Below are 20118 nucleotides of genomic sequence, written 5' to 3' on the forward strand. Positions count from 1 at the left end.
ACCATGAAAACTTAGTCATCTTCAGACCTCAGCCCAGGACCTTCCTTGTTAAAACCTTTCTGAACTTACTCTCCCACTACCCTGAAAGCTTGTTTGGAGGTTCTAGCAGGGGAGTGCAGCAACTCATACACCTTTGCCCTGCTCTACTCGGGAGGGACACACATGGAGTGGTGAGGGAGGAAAGGGACACGCTCCTCGCCGGTCCAGTCAGATCAGCCAAATCAACCCTGGTGATCAATGGGGTGACAGATGCTGCAGCCAGGTCAGCCAGGCTGTCCTCACATCCTACCCACCGATAAAAACAACTCCTCCTGCCTCTGCTCTGGAGGCAGCAAAGTCATTTAAGAGCATGGACTCTGGAGTCCACACCCACATTCTAGTGCTGCTCCACTGCGCACAGCGGCTGGCCTGTGGATGGCATGAATGCTCAGTGTCTCCACTTTCTCCTTTCCTAAAGGGTAGGTGGGAACCCAAGGAGCTCAAACTAAGCATTTAGAGTCACATCTGGCTTTGTTAATTATTCATTATCTTCACTTTATGAATAAGGAAATCAAGGTTCAGGGAAGGTTAAGTATCCTGTCTATAGGAAGGTGACAGAGTTAGCAAGTCCCTAAGCTGAATGTGACTCTATTCCACTGGACAGCCAGGCCTGGGACAGCAGACTGCTCCTCCATGTACCGAGGGTAAGACAGTGAAGAACAGTGCTGAGTCCACCTTCCCTAGTATGAACCTGCGGGCAGACTCCCACTGCATACCTGGGCTCTAGTCTCCTTGGAGTCTGTGCATCTCCTCTGGGTATACCAACACAAGTGTGCCCCTGCCTCATCCTCAGGTCAACTCTACAACTAGGATACTACATTTCTTATTTTAGAGAGGATACTGAAGCACAACAAAGCTACATGATTTTCCTAAACCTCTACAACTACCAAGTATTGAACCAGGAATCTAAGCCGGCTACTTTCTATTGGTTTAGGGAGAGACTGGCTCCAGCACACAGAGCTAGCTGGCAGTGACATTATAGAGCCCAGCCTGACACACTAGGCTCCAAAGCTCTTCCGAGCATCATGGTCTCTGGCTTCTGAGCTATACACCTACATCCCTAAGATCCAGTATATGCACCAATGGAGGGCAAGCCTCACAGAGACAGTCTACATGACTTTCAAACCAGCCCAAGTCCTCTCGGTTTGTCTGCACGGTATACCTCTATCTCTACCACACATTCCATAAGCACTGTGCCCCAGGGTCTGCAAGGAAAGCAAGGTTTGCAATGTTTTCAGTCATCATGGAGATCCTGTGCATTCTGCTTGCCTCACAGCTCTCCACAGCACACTGAAGCGTCCTTCCCGAGCTACTGTCCTGTGAGCTGCTACAAACTCATAGCAGACAAGTGTCTCTTGCATGAAGTTACTGTCCAAATGTCAGCTGTAGCACCAAAAAGCACAGCTCCCTCATGCCTCAAGTTCCAAGTATGCTCAAAACCAGAGCCTAAGGCAAAGAGGACTTCAGTACAGGGCTCAAGGAGGACGGGAACAAATGTCTATCTTTCTACTTCACCACTAAGTCCTCCCTGCCCACCCATCTAAGGCACACACTTGATTCGGGATTTACCTCTTCCTGGCTCTTTGCCTGGAGGAAGATGCTTCATTTCTCTAAGTCCATTTGGTTGGCAAAATCTGACAGATACCTGTCTAAAGCAGCCTGACTCAGTTAATACTCACCTGTGCCTACTGTTAGGGTCAAGGGTTGGGTACTGAAAACAGAGATAGCTACATACAGACCTTACGGACCTCAGGGGCAAGTAGGAAACATAAGTGAGCAAGAATAAGATACACTTAGTACAAAGTGCTAAAAGGAAGAGGTGACAGATTCTTTTCTACTAGAGGGTGTGTGTGTGTGTGTGTGAGAGAGAGAGAGAGAGAGAGAGAGAGAGAGAGAGAGAGAGAGAGAGAGAGAGAGGGAACAAGGGCTCACATAAAAGGGTTTTGAAGGATGAACAGGAGTTTTCTAAATACACTAAGTGGAGAAAATAAAACGTAAGGGAGTAGCATAAAAAACAAAAAAGTGAAACAATTACATACATTTCAAACGCAGCAAGAAGTTTGCTATGTTATAGGAAGCAAAGTATGGACATCAAGATACTGCAATGAGTATATCATCCAGGACCTTGCTACATAGCTCGAGAGAAAGAATGGGCAAAGCCTCAATACCTACCCTCTTGGCTCCAGTGCTCTTCTTGTCAGAACAAGCACCTTGCGATCACAGTTCCCTGTGCCTGTGATTTAAGAGTTCCTCTCCTGGCCCTGACAGTAAGGCATTTCCGTCCCACAGATTATAACTCACTCTGGGCTATTATTCAGCTCCCCAGCCCTGGCCCTGCTGCAGTTAGTCCAAACATAATATCCTTCATGCATATATTATCTGTCTCCCTATTATCTGGAATCATTTCGGAATTAAATTTCAGTCCTGCAATATTGGCTTCAGGAGCGGCGCGCTTTATGGGCTAGTCAAAGGTTAGAATACCAATCAAAATAACAGTGCCGATGCAGCGAGACATTTTAATATTCCAAAACCCGGTAATTGTAAAAGGACATAATATTTTTTCCCTGATTACCCCAAAGGCAACACATGTTAACAAGGCAAGGGAAGGACTGAAAGAAATTTCAGAGTTCAGACAGCTGTAAGACATATTTAAAGGAAAAGCCCAGCCTGGGCCCTCTGCCATGGGGGCAGGGAGGCGAGAAGAAAGGGACATTCCCTGTGGCTCTGGCAGCTGACACTAAACACAGTGCTGCCCCTCCTCTACTTCTGGACTTGAGTTTAGCCCGAGGCACACAGTGCAGAGAGGGGGCTGAGAGGAGGAACCCACAAACTGGAGCCCCAGGACCGGGTTCTAGTTCTCACTTGCAGGGCAGCAACCTCTTGCTCGAACTACCCAGGCACATCCGCAGCAGGCCCTAGCCCCTCTCTACAGGCCAGCTTCCGGCCTGACAGACACCTGGGCTCAGTCAGCCTGTTCCTCAAAGATGGTCAGAGGTCTTGGGTATCCAAGCTAGACTACACATGGCCCGTGAACTAACCGCCTGTGGATGGTGCCAAAACCTGGATCACAATCCCCGCTTGGTTCTGACCACAGAGCTCAAGTCTTCCAGTGGTGCAAGTTTCCCTCTGAGAACACCGCAGGGCGTCTAGACAGTCACATCTCTGCTCTTTCCCCTGAGTTTTATTGTTTTGTCTCAGTTAGCTTCTCATCAGTCCTAGTAGAAGGGCTCCAGGGCCAGCGTCACTCAGTCACTCTTCCATAAATGGTTCAAAACAGCAACCTGAGGAGCAGACTTCTGATCACTCCTGCCTGCTGGAGCTTCAGATCTGCATCACCAAGACCTGCTGACCTGACGATGGCCCCCAGCAAAGAACTTCATTAAGGTCAAGAATTTATTCCTCCATAAGGGCTTAATTTATTACTGTACTGATTAGGACTCTGAATGCTCCAAGGTCAGGAAAAGTCACACTCAATCATAGACTCTAATGCTCCCCCCCCCTTCAGCAGTTTCTCCTGCTATCCCCTCCCTGAGGTTGGGGTAGACAGAATTTCTCCCTCGGATAGCTGGCTCACCCTTTCAGAGCACACAGGAAGCACAGCAGGGGATGGAGGACAGGTGGCAATGGGAAGGCAGAGTCACAGTCTTTACACCCTGCTTTTTTTTTAAATTAATATTTAGTGAGTTCTACATGTTTCTCTGCTCCCTTCCTCCCTTCAATCCTCCCACAAGGTCTCCATGCTCCCAATTTACTCAGGAGATCTTGTCTTTTTCTACTTTCTACTTCCCATGTAGATTAGATCTATGTAAGTCTCTCTTAGTGCCCTCACTGTTGTCTAGGTTCTCTGGGATTGCGGTTTGTAGGCTGGCTTTCTTTGCTTTATGTTTGAAAACCACCTATGAGTGAGTCCATGTGACAATTGTCTTTCTGTGTCTGTGTTACCTCACTCAAAATAATGTTTTCTAGTTCCATCCATTTTCCTGCAAAATTCAAGTTGTCGTTATTTTTTTCTGCTGTGTGGTACTCCATTGTGTAAACGTACCACATTTTCCATATCCATTCTTCAGTTGAAGGGCATTTAGGTTGTTTCCAGGTTCTGGCTATGACAAACAAAGCTGCTATGAATATAGTTGAGCACATGTCCTAATGGCACGATTGAGCATCTTTTGGATATATACCCAAAAGTGGTATTACTGGGTCTTGAGGAAAGTTGTTTCCTAATTTTCTGAGAAATGGCCACACTGGCATCCACAGGGGTTGTACCAGCTTGCATTCCCACCAGCAATGCAGAAGTGTTCCCTTTTCCCCACAACCTATCCAGCATAAGTTGTCATCAGTGTTTTTGATCTTGACCATTCTTACAGGTTTACACCCTGCTTTTACCTGACCAATTCTAGGTGGCCCCTACCCCCTACCTGCGGGGAGGACTAGAGAGGCAGCCTGCATGCCCTGCTTAGAACCCTTTGAAGGCTCTTGTTTACTTCCCCACAAAGCCCACTCGGGCAGGCTGTGACTGAGAGGGGATTCCTGACAGTTGTGACTATGTGTGCACACAGCTGCACAGCTTGGTCTGCATAGATGTGAAGTGTTTATATATGTGTAGGCATGCGCTTATACATTCATTTGTAGCTAGGTCCCATGCATATGTATTGAGTAAAACTCATTTTCTGTTTTCATCCATACATATCTTTCCTGATATGTCTCAACCAACCTTTCTGTTTTATAGTTCCTTATTTAGGACAACATTTTTCCTATCCAACCTTAGCCACCAGTTCTGTGGCTATACTTTTAGAAATTGCCAATATTCCATTTTTTAAATCATTAATTCAAACATCCTACTTTTTTTTTTTTAAAAAAAAGTCAATCTAATGTAGCCTAGGCTAGCCTCAAACACGCTAAGGATTCAAGCTGGGCAAGGATGACCTTCAACTCCTGACCCACTTTGCCTTTCCAGCCCAGCACTGGGATTACAGATGCCCAGTGCCATACCTGGATTCTTACTTTGATGCTAGGAATCTTCATGCTTGTGTGGCAAGTACTTTATCGGCTGAGCCACCTCCCTAGTCCTTTTTTATTTTTCTGAGATAGAGTCTCACTCTATAACCCAGGCTAGCCTGGAACTTGCAGTGATCCTCCTGCCTCAGAGTCTAGAGTGGTGGGAGTACCAGCACCAGCCACTACAGCTGGCTAGACATGGCACTGTTCTATATGGCCTCTTCCCCTGCCGCCTGGCGCCCTCAGCTGTGCCCACTGCACCGCTCCTCATCTCTGCAGGACACGCCTGCTTTGTCCACAGCCATCAGGTCCTTTCTCTTCTAGTATCCACCTTAGCTCCCAGTCTATCTTCTCAACTGCTATCCTGACAGGATCTTTTTAACACATCTCCACCCAGACAAACCTAAGGATCCCTTCTCCACACCTACAGCCAAGCTGCTGAGTTCTGCTAAGGGTCAAACCTCTGAACAAAGTGGCTCTGTTATGCATTGCTTTGATCAACTGGACCCTCAACACTGTCTAGAACGTCTACTGTCCTCAAGTCAGCTCCCAAAGTCTCCTATAGGGACAGCTATCTGCTCATACTTTCTGTGAGTCCTCCTAGACCCCCCATTAGTTGCCAGCAAATGGTTTAGCTACTTGTCTCACAAAGGAAAGTAAAAGCCATCGAACTATCATATGGTGTGCTTTTTTCCCCAGCTTGACACAAACCTAGACATCATGGAGAAGAGGGAATCTTAATTGAGAAAATGTCTCCATAAGGTTGTCTTTAAGCAAGCCTGTGCGTGGACATTTTCTTAATTAAAGACCACAGTGAGAGGGCTCAGTTCACTGTAGGAAGTGCTACCACTGGGCAGGTAGTTCTGAGGTGTATGAGAAACCAAACTGAGCAAGGCATGCAAACAAATCAGTAAGCATTGTTCCTCCATGATCTCTGCTTCAGTTCCCGCCTTGGCTTCACTCAATGAACTGTGTGACTTGGATGTGTAAGCCAAATAAATGACCTCCTCCCCCAAGCTGCTTTTGGTCACAGTTACAATCACAGCCACAGAAAGCAAAGTAGGGCAGAAACTGGCACCAGGAACATGGGGTATTGCTGGGATAGACCAGACCATGTTGTTTGAGGGAGGATTGCAGGATTTTGGGTATTCAGAGCTCACTGATGTTCTGTGGGGAGCCTGGAAGATGCCGAGAACGGCACAGATGCAGAGGCTTACTTAGCTTGTTTCAGACGGAATCTGAGAGTTCTTTAAAAACTTTATTGGTACTGTTTGGTACTTCAAAAATTTTTTTTAAATTGTATTTATTCACTTGTGTTGTGCACATGTACCCATTTGGGGCAGCCAGTGGACAATACACAGCATTGGTTCTTTCCTTCAGTGTGTGGGTCTTGAGGATCAAACTCAGGTAGTCAGGCAGCTAGAGGTGCCTTAACCCACTGGGTCAACTCACCAGCCATATTCATGTGATATTTTGAACTGAGACATGTAGTTCTGGTCATCAGGGACTAAAGAGCTAGCTGTGATTAAGAAGAGACGAGCATCATTGAGGTGAAATCTTCTGGAGTATTTCCTCAGGGTTAGCACACAAAATCTGTGCTCCAGAGCAGCCAAAGCTAGCAGGCAAACTTGATAATGTTTAAGAATCTCCTACATGTTACTGGCTTTGGTGGCATGAGAGCTAAAGAACTGAAGGGTCATTAAAAACAGCTGAGACTTGGCACTGTGTGGCAAGGCTAGAGTCCCTGAAGAGAGGTCACTGGTGAAGATACAGCCTCACCTGCAGCAGAAATTCCAGTATACTCGAGATGTCAGGGCTGGGGACGACCATGTAGTACAGGTGTGCAGTGGAGTCAGCTTGAGGCCATCAGGCTGTATGCACTACGGATGACAGAGCGGCTTACACATCCAAGTCACACAGTTCACTGAGTGAAGCCAAGGCAGGAACTGAAGCAGAGATCATGGAGGAACAATGCTTATTGATTTGTTTGCATGCCTTGCTCAGTTTGGTTTCTCATCCATACTGCCAAGCCCCCCTAGAGTCCATCCAGATGATCATGAATCCTGGATACAAATAACTAGATACAGAGTTTTTTATACTATTGGAGCTTGGTTTTGCTTTTATTGTGATTGTGCCCTGGTTTGTCCTTCTTAGAATAAGAAAGGTGTTAACTTACTTTATATTTTATAGGATCCCACGGTTAAAAAGACTTTGGACTTTAAAGAAATTGTAGATATTTTAAAGTGACTGAACTTTTAAAGTGTTTAGATTTTTTAAAGATTTGAACTTTTAAAAAAGACTTTCTATTATGAAAATTGATATTAATATGAGATCTTGGGATAAACAGAAAGGGAGAATTATGGTTTAATAAGTAATGTGTTTGTGTATCAAGTTGACAAGTTGTGCTGGTTGGTTTTGTCAACTTGACACAAACTCAGATGTACCTAGGAAAGTGAATCTGGTTTGAGAAATTGCCTCCATATGGTTAGCCTGTAGGCAAGTTTGTAGTGCATTTTCTTGATTAAAGACTGATATGGGAGGGCCCAGATCACCAGGGGGCAGTACCATCCCTTGGCAGGTGGTGTTGGAGTGTAGAAGAAGGCTGATGGAACAAGGCAAGGGGGGGGGATAAGGATAGGGACATGACACGGACATATCAGTAACCAATGTTCCTCTATGCCTCTGCTTCAGTTCCTGCCTTGGCGTCCTTCAATGGATTGTGACTCAGAGTATGTGAGCCAAATAAACCCTTTCCTCCCACAAGTTGCTTTTGACTGTTAGTCACTGTTCTATTGCTGTGAAGAGACGCTATAAATAACCAAAGTAAGTTTTAAAAGAAAGTTTTTAATTGAGGCTTGTTTACAGTTTCAGAGTCTTTGTGAATCATCACTATGGTAGGGAGCATGGCAGGCAAGTGTGGTACTAGAAACCTAGCTAAAAGCTACACCCTGACCTGTAAAATGGGGAGGGGGGCACACGCACTGTGCCTGGCTTGAGCTTTTGAAACCTAAAAGTCTGCCCTAGTGACATACTTCCTCCAATAAGGACACACCTCCTAGTGCTTCTCATACAGCGCCACTTTCCGATAACTATTCAAATCTGTGAGCCATGGTCTTCATCACAGCAATAGAAAGTAAACTGAGCCAGATGAAAACTACCTCAGCTTGTCCTCATCAAATCAGCAAGCCTGTGGACATGGATCTGCACCCATCTTTCTTTTTCTTCTGTCAGGATGAAGTAGGGAAGGGTATACTGTCTTCTCTCCCCTTTTCAAAGGTATCCCTAATGACCCCTTTTCCTCCCTGCCCTTCAGCCTGGCTGGCCTTCTTCCATCCCAAACCCCTTCTTAGTCCTGTACCAGCCACGTCACATCTCTTGCCTGTTCTTTTCTTCAGAAGCGTAGCTCTGAAAACATTAAATTTCTCTTACCTCCTTGTCTTCATACTTATGCCCAAATCACTTGCTTTGTCCTCATCCTTCCTTTGTGCTCACAAGTTCTCACCAAGGTCATTAGGGTTCATCTGCTCACCTTGGTATTATGCACTTCTGCTGTAAACAGCCATCTCAGCCTCTGGGATACCACCCTCGGGGGCTCTCTGTCTCTGTACCATAAAGACTTGGGTGGAACTAACTTCACTTCCAGTTTTGCCACATACTGGAGTGAAAGCATTACCTCTCTATGTTCAGGAGGGTTGTGAGGATTAGACAATGTAGCACAGAAGCCAAGTATCTGGGCCAGGTCTGTTCAGTACAAACACAATGCAAATATACAAGAGAGTTGAAGTTTTATAGTGGTCACATTAAAAGATAAAACTTGTTGGCGATGGAGAGGTGGCTCAGTGGCTAAGAGCACTGGTTGCTCTTCCAAGGGACCCAGGTCTGATTCTTAGTAGCCCAATGGTGGCTCACAACCATCTATAACTCCAGTACCAGGGGAATCTGAGACCCTCTTCTGGCCTTTGTGGGTACTGCAATACATGGTATACATACACGAAGGCAAAACACTTAAATACATAAAAAATAATAATGATAAAGGTTTAAAATTGTTTTAAGTAAAACACAAAATTATTTAATCAATTAATATATCCAAATATTATTTTCAACATGATAGCAGTATAAAAATTATGAGGTAATTTGGCTCTTTTTCAGACCAAATCTGATGGGTAAATTAATGGTTTTATCATATCTCAGCTAGGAAGCAAAATCTTTATCAGAAACAATGTTTTAGATTGCGTACAATTAATAGTTTAAAATGTAGCATCTCTAAATCAAGTGGTTTAAACATACTCAAAAGTTTCTCAAAGAAATTTTTAATTTAAATTGATAATTGATTAAAGCTTAAAGCAAACTAAGAATTATCTCTCAATCATATTAGGTATGATCTACTGCCACATGTGCCAGTGGGAACTTTAATGGGGAGCACAGATACTAATGATTGAATGTCTGTCCTCTCCAAAGTCCATGTTAAAATTTAACTGCTTCTCTATCAGTACTGAGAGGTGGGGCCTTTGAAACACCACTAGGGCATGGGAACAGCCCACACGAACGGGTCAGTGCCATTCTTGCAAGAGGGCACTGGTTTAAGAGTGAAGCTGGACTGCTCTGCCCTCTGTCTCCAAAGTTTTTGTTTTTTAATCTTCAGCTTCTCTTTCCACTAGCACATAAAATTCATTCTAATTTACCAAGGTGCTCACTCAAACTCTAAGGCCATAATGACTATTTCTTTTTTTTTTTTAAAGGGTATTTTGTTTTGCTTTGCTTTTTTAAAAAAATATTTATTTATTTATTTATTTATTATGTATACAATATTCTGTCTGTGTGTCTGCCTGAAGTCCAGAAGAGGGCATCAGATCTCATTTCAGATGGTTGTGAGCCACCATGTGGTTGCTGGGAATTGAACTCAGGACCTTTGGAAGACCAGGCAATGCTCTTAACCACTGAGCATAATGACTCTTTCTTTCACCCCTAACTGTGACAACCAATCACAATCACACAGTTGGTACTGCTATAATACTCACTTTCAAAGAACAAGTTTGTCCCAATGTAACCGATGTATTAAAAAAGAATTTAGCATAATGCCAATTTTGCATTTGTTTCTGTCATTTTTCCAAATGATATACTAGATGTGCCAGATGTGGTAGTGGATACCTCTAATCCCAGTACTTGGGGAGTGGAGGCAGGAAAAGTCTAAGTGCTATGCCAGCCTGGGCTAAATAGTGAGATTCTTACAAAGATAGAGGAGATAAAGGAAGCTAAACTTGGCTGAACAGGGAACTCTGTCAGATCATATAAAATGCATGCATGCACATCTACAACACATCTAACAGCCAATACTAAGATCATCATACATGTTACAGCCACATCCTTCTGGTTACAGCTTCCAATTTGATTTCGCAGTCTCCTGCCCCCAACCCCCTTCACAATAATTCACCAACTATAGCCCTTCTTACATCTATTTCTACATGCAAATTTTAGATTTGTTTATTCAAAGCGCTATTATAGCATTTATGTATTTCTTAATCATTTAACTGAAACTGTACTATCAATTAAAGTAAATGTCTGTCATTCTTTGTTATGTTATGATGGAGTTTCGGTGTGATGCACTTCCTAGGTCATTTCTACTGGACGACTTTCCTTAGTCTAAGAGATTTTGTTGTTTGGTCTGGATTTTGAGACAAGATCTTACTCTGTAACCCAGATTAGTCTTTAACTCTATAGCTCAGGCTGGCCTTGAATTAAAGGCAATTCTCCTGTTTAAACATGCTAAGTGCTGGGATTACAAACCTGGGTGGCCACATCTAGCTAGTACAGGGATTTTTAGGAACCTGTATGTTTGTATCATAACAGAACTGACTACACCATTCAACATTTTACAACCATCCCAGTTCTCTATAATGATATTTTATTTATTTATTAATAAATAAAGCTAGCCTGAAGATCAGAAGGTAAAACTAAATCACTAGAAGGCAGGCAGTGGTGTCACACACCTTTAATCCCAGGATTTGGGAGACAGGTAGATGGATCTCTGTGAGTTCAAGGACACTCTGGGCTATATAAAATCAGTGCAGAAACAGATCTAGGTGGTGGTGGCTCACACCTTTAATCCCAGTAGTAGGGAGTCCCATGCCTTTAATCCCAGCACTAAAGGGGAATATAAAACAGGAGGAGACAGAGGCTCAAAGTTCAGTCTGTAGTTGCCCAGCCTTGGTAGAGATAAGACTTCTCTAGTGGCTTGGCTGCTTTGCTTTTCTGATCTTCAGCTTGAACCCCAATATCTGTCTCTGGGTTTATGATTCATTCTGCAGTTCTCTACCTTCCACATCTAGCCATATAAACCAAGCAACTGCCATGTTCCACCTGGACTATGGCAATGGTCTTATTTTATAGTTCTCAACCAGCAACAGTGCTCTCCCTTCCCACCCCCCATGAGCTACTGAGGATCTGTGTGTATGTGCATGTACATATTTGGTTGTACAATCACAGTTGAGAATCGAAACTGGTATTTGATAAACATAGGCCTGAGATGCTACAAGTTCAGTAATGTTACCCCAAAAAATGTTTTAAATGTCCCACCTACAAACACCAAATCCAAATCCATTTAGAAAAACCAGTAATTGGTCTCTTACAGTTTTCTATATAGCAGCCACAGAATCTTTTCTAAAACTCAAATGAGATGGACATGGTGGCTCACGTCTATAATTTCAACACTGAGTACTAAGGCAGGAGGAATGTTGGAAGTTTAAGGCCAGTTAGGCTACAGCAAGAGACGTCTATCTCAACACAAAACAAAGAAGCAAATGAGTTAAATTTTTCTTTTAATACCTTCTCAGTAGCTCCCCTTCATCCTAAAGACAAGAGCCAAAATCAAAACACGGTCTACAAGCTCTGGCCTCAGCTTCTGGCTTCACCTCATGCCCCTTTCCTCTTCTCACAGCCCCTATGTCTTGGCAGTCAGAAAATGGAATTAAGTTTCCCTGTACTGTGAACCATTCAAAGTGATGGGGGTAGTACAATGAACAAGAGGCAAAAATTCTGTCTTCTCAGCTTTTATAAAGATGCCAGGCATCGCCTCACCTCAGGGCTTCCCCATATGCTGCTTCCTAAGCTTGGCCAGATCCTCCTTCAGACTAGAATGTAGATATCCTTCCCCAGGACACTACTCTCGGACTCTACCTCAATAAATCTAATTTTTTAGTTCTTTCTTAAGCTATCCACAGCTCTCAATGGTCCTATACATGTCTAGGTCCTAAAAATGGTCCTAGACAGAAGTGAAATGATGTTCAGCAGTCACCTTCTCTGTTATAGTTCCAGAACTTAACACGGTACCTGACACACAGAAAGCGCTCCAGAGTGTGTTTATGGGTGAGTTGTATTTGTTATATCTTTGTGCTCTATGGGTATATGTATAGACACTATGTCTATATGTATTTCCCAGTATTTCTGCAGATGACTAAGCTTATGTGAAAACACACATATATATGTGTGTGTGTGTGTGTGTGTGTGTGTGTGTGTGCGCACATGCATGTGTATTCTCTTATTCCTTAGTAACATTTCTAATCTCTTCAAAAGAGCTGGGAGCACAGCTTCAAGTCTTAAAGTTGACAGCTCAATAAAAACCTAAGATCATTCAACAGCATCCCAAATGTCAGCCAACTGTGGCTTTTGCCACTCTGCTACAGGGGAAGTAGGTGGAGGTAGGAGATGTCAAAACACAGCTGTTGGAAAATTCCCTTTTCTGAGGCAGCCCACAGTTTCTGAAGGAGAAGAGTTTCTCATTTCTTCTCAGAATAGAGGCCTTTGGAAATGCGGACTCACATACTCACACACCTGAAGCACAATATAGGCTGGGGCTAGAGAGGAAGGGATCAGATTCCTTGTTTTGCCCAAGCCTGCTTGGATTACCTCACAAGAAGAAAATAAATACAAGGTTAACTGGAAATAGCGTCCTCAGTTTCCCTTTATACCCATTCTTTTCTTCCATATCTTGGCAGTCCAGTAGAAAATTGATTGAAGAGGTTCAAGACAGCCTAAAGCACCAAGGTGACCCTAGTGTTACCATATGGATCAGCTACTCTCCTGCCCTTCTGCCTAGGAACCTAAAGGCAGAGAGTTATCACACACAACATTCTAGTGAACTTCACAGAGTAATTTTTAATGGTCAGTGCCTGCCTCGCCTGGCCGGGCCTTCACATTGCATTTGTTGAGGCTGGCAAGCAGTCTCAGATAAGTTTTGACAGCTGGCACACTGTTTTCCTGGACAGTATGTCTATCTACACATGCATGCTCCACCCAAGAGGGTCTCTATGAAGCTAGTTCTCAGTGAGGAGGTGGCCAGCAAGCATACACACTCTGAGTCTAGCTGATCCCAGTCCAGCCACTGAGGCTAGAACCAGGCTCTGTCTCTGTGCCCCAGAAGGACACACCTGGAAGTAAATGAGAATGGATTCATTGCTAACTGAGTTCATTGACATTCCAAGTTCAGGGAGCCTCGCAGCAAGAGAAGCTCAGCAGAAGTGATGTCTGAACCGCATCTTCAGAGAGAGGTTATGTGCCTGATGATGGCAACAAATGCAAGAGGCGTGTTTCCTGAAGGGAGACAGCCAGACCAAGGCGCACGCTAGGACAGCCTAGTCTCCTCAGTCAAAAGTGAGATCGTGTCAGAGACTCTGCTTTGTGAGTGACCATCAGGAGGTGGTGGGACAGAGAACGAAGAAGAGTACAAAGGATGCACACGAGGGAAAGGAAAACAAAGATGGGACCAAGTCCACCGTCACCCTTGTGTGGAGCAAATACTCACAGAACTAGTTCCCTACTGTTCTTCTATATCCATGTTTAGTTTTGGCCACCCACAAAAGCAGGTTGCTCTTTCTGCCTACAAGGCAGTCTCCTCCTGGCATACTCCCCTTCCCTGGATACCCAGTCTAAGATCCCAATCTTCACAGTGACCTCGCAATGGCCTCTTTTCCGTAAGCCTACAGGGAGCCTCCATCCTGACCCTGCTGTGCTTTCCCTTCTTCAAGATCCTTGAGAGTCACTAAGCTGCCTGGATGCCTCAAGTAGATCCCGAGGCTGCTCTAGGAGAATGACATGTGGGCATCATTCTCCTAGCGGCTGGGGTCTACTGGAGCAATAATTCCTCTAGAGCAAGGAACTAAGAAATCCATTACTACATTACTTCTTTTGTTCACCTAGGAAGCACAGCACCTGCTAGGGAAGGCTGGTTTCCTGGTGACTCACTATCAGGGAACTGTCCAAGCTATACAGGATACTTTTGAGGCCCACAACCCTATGCAAACTCTCCTAGGCCTACAAAACTGTATTAGTGCCAAGATCCTCCTTCATGCTCCAAGGGTCTAGCTTTCATTGTCCTCCCCTACATGAAAAAGGCTCTGCTAGGGCCAGGTAAGAGCAAAGTCAGCTTAGGCAAACCCCTCTTCCTAACTAGAGTACAGAGACCACACCCAGGAGTATATAAAAAAGATCAACAAGTATCATGCTTCTCCTAGTGACAGCACAGCCCAGCCCAGAGATTCAGAAAGAAAAAAAAAATCTCTCTAACTGGGACTTCTATGTATGTTTGGAAGATACCAATCGGACTCCACCTACTAGTAGTTGACATTTAAGCAGCTCCCCATCCCCAGAAATATCAACATTTCAGTGCATTACTACCCAGGGAAGAGAAAAAAGGGATACTGAGAAAATAAAGAAAAGGAAAGACACAAGAGTTGGGGGGTGGGGGGAAGTACAGGAGAACCAGCGGCTCTGGGTGAAGCTCAGATGGTACCTTTTTCAGATTAATCCACTGCTTGAAGTAATCCGCCACTGGCAGGCCTAAATAATGGCACTGGCCTGGGAGCCTACAAAAAAAGGGGAGAAAACAAGTTGGAAACACATATGTCCCAAGTGCAGAGTCTTAAGTTACAAAGCAAAAAACAAAACAAAACAAAGTCTACAGAACAAAGAGAGCACAGGGTCAACACATCAGCAGGGTCCCCAGCTGAGGAAGATATCCCACCTCCAGCACCATGGATACTGGGCTCAGGGGCATTCCTCAGAGCCAAATGTGAGTTTTCAGAGATATTACATAGAATAACATCAGCTGCTACTACTTCCTAATTTGTTAAATTCTATTTTTTACACGTGAAGGATTTTATGTACATTGTCCCTCAAAGTGATCCTATGAGGTAGGTATTGTAGTCTATTGTGGTCTTCCTGCTGCTGTTCTAGAGGTGTCTGTTTTAGATTTATTATTTTATATGCATGAGTGTTTTTGCTCAGACATATGTCTGTGCATCACGTGCCTGGTGGAGAGGTCAGAAGAGGATATCAGATCTCCTGGAACCGGAGTTACAGATGATTGTGAACTACCATATGAATGCTGAGACTTTAACCTGGGTCCTCTGCGAGGACAGTAAGTGCTCTTAACCATCGAGACACTTCTCTAGCCCGTTTGATTGTTTGCTTCAGACAGGATATCACTCTATAGTCCTAGCTGGCCTGGAACTCACAATGTAGACCAGGCTAGCTTCAAATTCAGAGATCTACCTGCTTCTGCTCAGTGCTGGGATTAAAGGCATACACCACCACACCCAGCTCCTGGTATGTGTCGTTTGTTTTTTTTTAAACAGGGTTCCATGTAGCCCTCCTGACTCCAGCTCCCAAATACTAGAATTAGAAACCTGTGCCACTACACTTTTAGGTAGTGTTAGGGTCAAACCCAGGGTGTCAGGCATGCTAGGTAAGTACTCTAACAACTGGACTACGTTCCCAGTCCTCCAAAAGAGCAGCAAGTAAAGAGGCTTCTCTTTTTAAAAACCGGTATCTCAGGTATGTATCAGTAATAGAAAACTGACAAAAAAAAAAAAAAAAAGAAAAAGAAAACTGACTAACACAGGGCTCAAGAAGGGAAAATGAGTCTTCAGAAATTATGCCGAAAAACAAAAACAAAACAAAAACCGGGTATGGTGTCACATGCCTTTAATCCCAGCACTTCGGAGAAAGAGGCTGGCAGATCTTTGAGAGGTCAAGACCACTCTGGTCTACACAGTGAGTTCTAGGACAGCCAAGGCTACATAATGGAGAGACCCTGTCTTAAAAGAAAATAAATTACAGAGAACACGACTTCCACATCTTCATCTACTGTAATCAGACTGGTGACGACCCTAATTGTCATCACAGTGCATTTATCCAGTAACTGATGAAAATAGATGCAGAGATCCACAGACAAGCACTGGGCCGCGCTCTGGGAGTCCTTCTGAAGAAAGGGAGGAGGGACTGTTAGAGTCAGGGGAGTCAAGGTTATAACAGAGGAACCCACAGTAACAGCTGACCTGTGCTCATGGGGGCACATGAACTCTGACCAACAGTTAGGGAGACTGCCAGAGATTAATCTAGGCCCTCTGCATGTGTGTGACACTTGTGTAGCTTGATCTGTTTGTAAGACTCCTCACAGTGAGATTAGGACCTGTCCCTTGCACTTAGCTGTCTTTTGGGAACCTGGTCCCCATGCTGGGTTACCTTGCCCAGCCTTTACACAGGGAGAGGAGCTCACTCCTGCCTCAACTTGATGTGCCATGCTATGTTCAATCCATGGGAAGCCTGTCCTTTCTGAATGGAGATAGATGGGGAGGGGGAAAGATGAGAGCTGTGGGTAGGGAATGGGAGGAGGAAGAGGAAACTGTAGACGGTATGCAAAATAAAGGAAAAAAATGTTAACTAAACAAAAAAAGAGAGAGAGAAAAGACTTCCACATCTTCTTCCCAGAACCTTCCTAAGATCCAAGAGCTCAGAAAGTTTTCCACCTGCTACCCTTCTCCAGGCCACAGGCCTTGTGTCTCTGCACGGTTCCTAAGAGACAATGCTTTATGAGTCAAGACTCTCTCAACTCATTGCCCCTTCTCATGACATCAGGAACCTGAGGTCACATATGCCCTTTTGACTCCACTTCCGATCACTTGTGGTTAGCCTAAATTCTCAAAGCATGCATTCCTTTTCTGTAATACAGAGAGCTGGTATTTTTGTTTGTTCTGTTTTTCAAGACAGGGTTTCTCTCTGTAACAGCTCAGGCTGCTTTGGAATTTGTTTTGTAGAACACAGAGATCCACCTGCCTCTGCTTCCCGAGTGCTGGGATTAAAGGTGTGCGCCACCACTTCTGGCCATAGAGCTGATTTTTTAGCTTAAAATCAAGTTATTAGTGTCAAATGTTATAGAGTGATCAAATAAGATGAGACGTGAGAAAACCCAATGGACTTCATAATCTGGAGGCCCCGTGAACCTAGCGAGCAGTGTTAACAGCTGCAGGCCAGGCAAGGAAGAGTAGAGGGAAGAACCACTGAGAGACAGGGGATGGAGAACACAAGCACAGGCCCGTTTCCTTAGGAACTGAGGCTAAGAGAATCTAGTTGAAACAAGTTTACCTCAGGAAGTTGAAGGGAAATCTAACCTTCCTTTCATCACCATTCAAATATTTGACAGATACTAATAGGAAGTTAACCTCAGGAGTAAACTAAGATGCATGACATCTTTCTTTTGAGACAGGGACTTTCTACATAGCCCTGTCTGTCCTGAACTCTTTCTGTAGACCAGGCTGGCCTTGAACTCAGAAAGATCACCTCTGCCTCTGCCTCCCGAGTGCTGAAATTAAAAGCGCATGTCATCACACCTGGCACTTTCTGGAGTGGCAGGTTCCTTTCAAAGACAGGTGGCACAGCAACATTATCTGTAACTAGCTAGCTTTCTGGAGGAGAATTTCTGGCTGATGAAGGGGTATCCAGAAGTGGTATATCCACATAGGGCCAAGGATCTATGCAATTGGACTGTTTAAATCGTATCATTTGCTTCTTTTTCTTTGATGCTCCTTATCCTTTGTGTCCTAGAAAATGACTGCTAAGAAAAATCACACTGAGTTCTATTGTGGAGAGGCCTCAAAACAAGGAGGAACAAAGGGACCTAAACCAGAAAAGGGCAGGCAGCCCCAAGGGATTCCCTTTTCTGTGGCATTTTTCTAAAAGATTATTTATTATTATTTTAAGATTATTATTTTTAAGATATTTATTTATTACATATACAGTATTCTGCCTGCAAGCATACCTGCACCCCAGAAGAGGGCACCAAATCTCATTATAGATGGTTGTGAGTCACCATGTGGTTGCTGGGAATTGAACTCAGGACCTCTGGAAGAAGAGTCAGTGCTCTTAACTGCTGAGCCATCTCTCCAGTCCCCTTTCTGGGGGATTTCAATGGTACATGACAACTATAGACAACACCTCCAGGTAGGAAGGGTCTAGACCAGTGGGATCCTGCCTGCTCCTCTCCACAGGAGCTAGAGTGAGAACAGACCAGAAAGAAAGATCATCTAAACAGTCATTCATATCTAAACATGGGTTTTTATTGCTGTAAAGGGACACCATGACCACAGCAACTCTTACAAAGGAAAACACTTAATTGTAGGGACTTGTTTACAGTTTCAGAGATTCAGTCCATTATCATCATGGCAGGGTGCATGGCAGGCTCTGGTTGGGAGTCCTAATGGTGTAGGACACTGGATCAAACTGGGGTCAAGGGAGTCGGATCAAGCGCAAACTCTCCAGGACAGTGTCTCCCCCTCTTGGGCCCCTCCAAGGCTCTGTTGAGGAGCAGATAAAGGGGTGTCCTGGAGCCTAGCTCCCTGCGTGATTTACATAGGAGCTCATAATAGCACCTACTGGTAGTAAATAATCAGATATAAAATTTTATCATTTAATTAACCAAAAAAAAAATAATGATCAAGGGCCCTGGGAAGAAGGAAGCCTGGTCACCCCCACGTTAGCTGCTACTGTGGACATGGAGTGGATCATTACTGGATCTGTTCTCATTCACCCCATAGGTGTAACCCTCATTGTTCCTGCATCATAGACAGGCAAGATGGGGTCTGGAGAGGGCAAGGCAGCCAGGAGTTCCTCAGGAGCCACTCAGCAGCCTGGAGTAGGATCCTGTGAACCCCAAATCCAAGACTCAGTCCTTCTACTCTGGCTGATTCCATTTTCCAGCTCAGGATCAACTCATGCATCCTCCCCGTGAATGCCTCTTGGACTGCTATGGTCATGAAGCCACTTGGAGGGGCCCTCGGATGAGGGTTGTTTGAGGCAGTGAATGGCATATGGGACTTCTGGGGTGCAGCAGACATGGTGCTGCAGAAGTGGCTCAGAGTCCAACATCTTTCAGGCAACAGGAAACCACCTGAGATACTGGGTGGTATCCTGAGCGTAGGAAACCTCAAAGCCTGCCCCTACAGTGACACATTTCTTCCAACAAGGCCATACTCACTCATTTCAACAAAGCCACACCTCCTAACAGGGCCACCCCCTATGAGATTATGGGGCCAATTACATTCAAACTCCCACAGACCAGCAGCAATCCTTAGTGCCTCTCTGTACTCTATATCTGACTGAAGTATGAAGGGGGAACTCCATGCATGATTTTGCAGATCTAAGGAGAAGAGTAGGGTTGCTAGTGCTCCTCTGAATATTCCAGTCTTGTGACTCCCAGCATAAACAGTACAAATATAGTAGGGCCCAGACTCTTCATGAAAGATAGAACCAAGAGCTAGAACCTGAACTTCCAGGTGTCTCATGGGACAATAGCTAGACATCTTTACCATATCCCAGCATAGAGAACACAAGGCGGGTTAGAGTGATCACCACTCCCTACACAAACGAGGAAACAGATTCAGTGAAGACAAAGAATTTGTTCAATCATGTAACAAGTCAAGAACAGAACTAGAAATGAACTCTAAGGTTTCTGAATACATGGGTGCCAATTGCACTTATTCTCCTAGAGACTTTGACTCATCCTTGAGAATGCAAAGCTTGGAACCTTGTAGAGGTGGGTAGGATGGTAGTTACTGCTCAAGGTTATATCTTCATTCAACATTCTTAGGAGCCTAAAGTCAGTAGGGACCAGTAGATAATACACGGTTCCATTAATCTGGCAAAGGGCAAAGACTCCTGGTATAAAGGGTCCAAATGCTCAGTTTCTACCAGATATTGATCCCAAGGAAAAGAGCCACTGGCAGTGGGCCCTGAACTAGCCTGCGGGCATAAACG

At 44.5% G+C, this 20118-nt stretch overlaps 1 protein-coding gene across 9 annotated transcripts in view; it reads right to left on the reverse strand.

Annotated features, from left to right (window-relative positions):
* Eri3 (ERI1 exoribonuclease family member 3) overlaps positions 1-20118 on the reverse strand; it is a 132203-nt gene that overhangs the window by 50136 nt on the left and 61949 nt on the right. For all 9 annotated transcript variants that reach the window (XM_048450539.3, XM_048450540.3, XM_085698779.2 and 6 more), the window contains one exon: positions 14819-14891. In XM_048450539.3, coding sequence (XP_048306496.1) covers positions 14819-14891 — 73 coding nt within the window. The remainder of the gene's footprint in view (positions 1-14818; positions 14892-20118) is intronic.

This window comes from Myodes glareolus, chromosome 3, assembly GCF_982192425.1.
Source record: "Myodes glareolus chromosome 3, mMyoGla1.1, whole genome shotgun sequence".
Classification (NCBI taxonomy): domain Eukaryota; kingdom Metazoa; phylum Chordata; class Mammalia; order Rodentia; family Cricetidae; genus Myodes; species Myodes glareolus.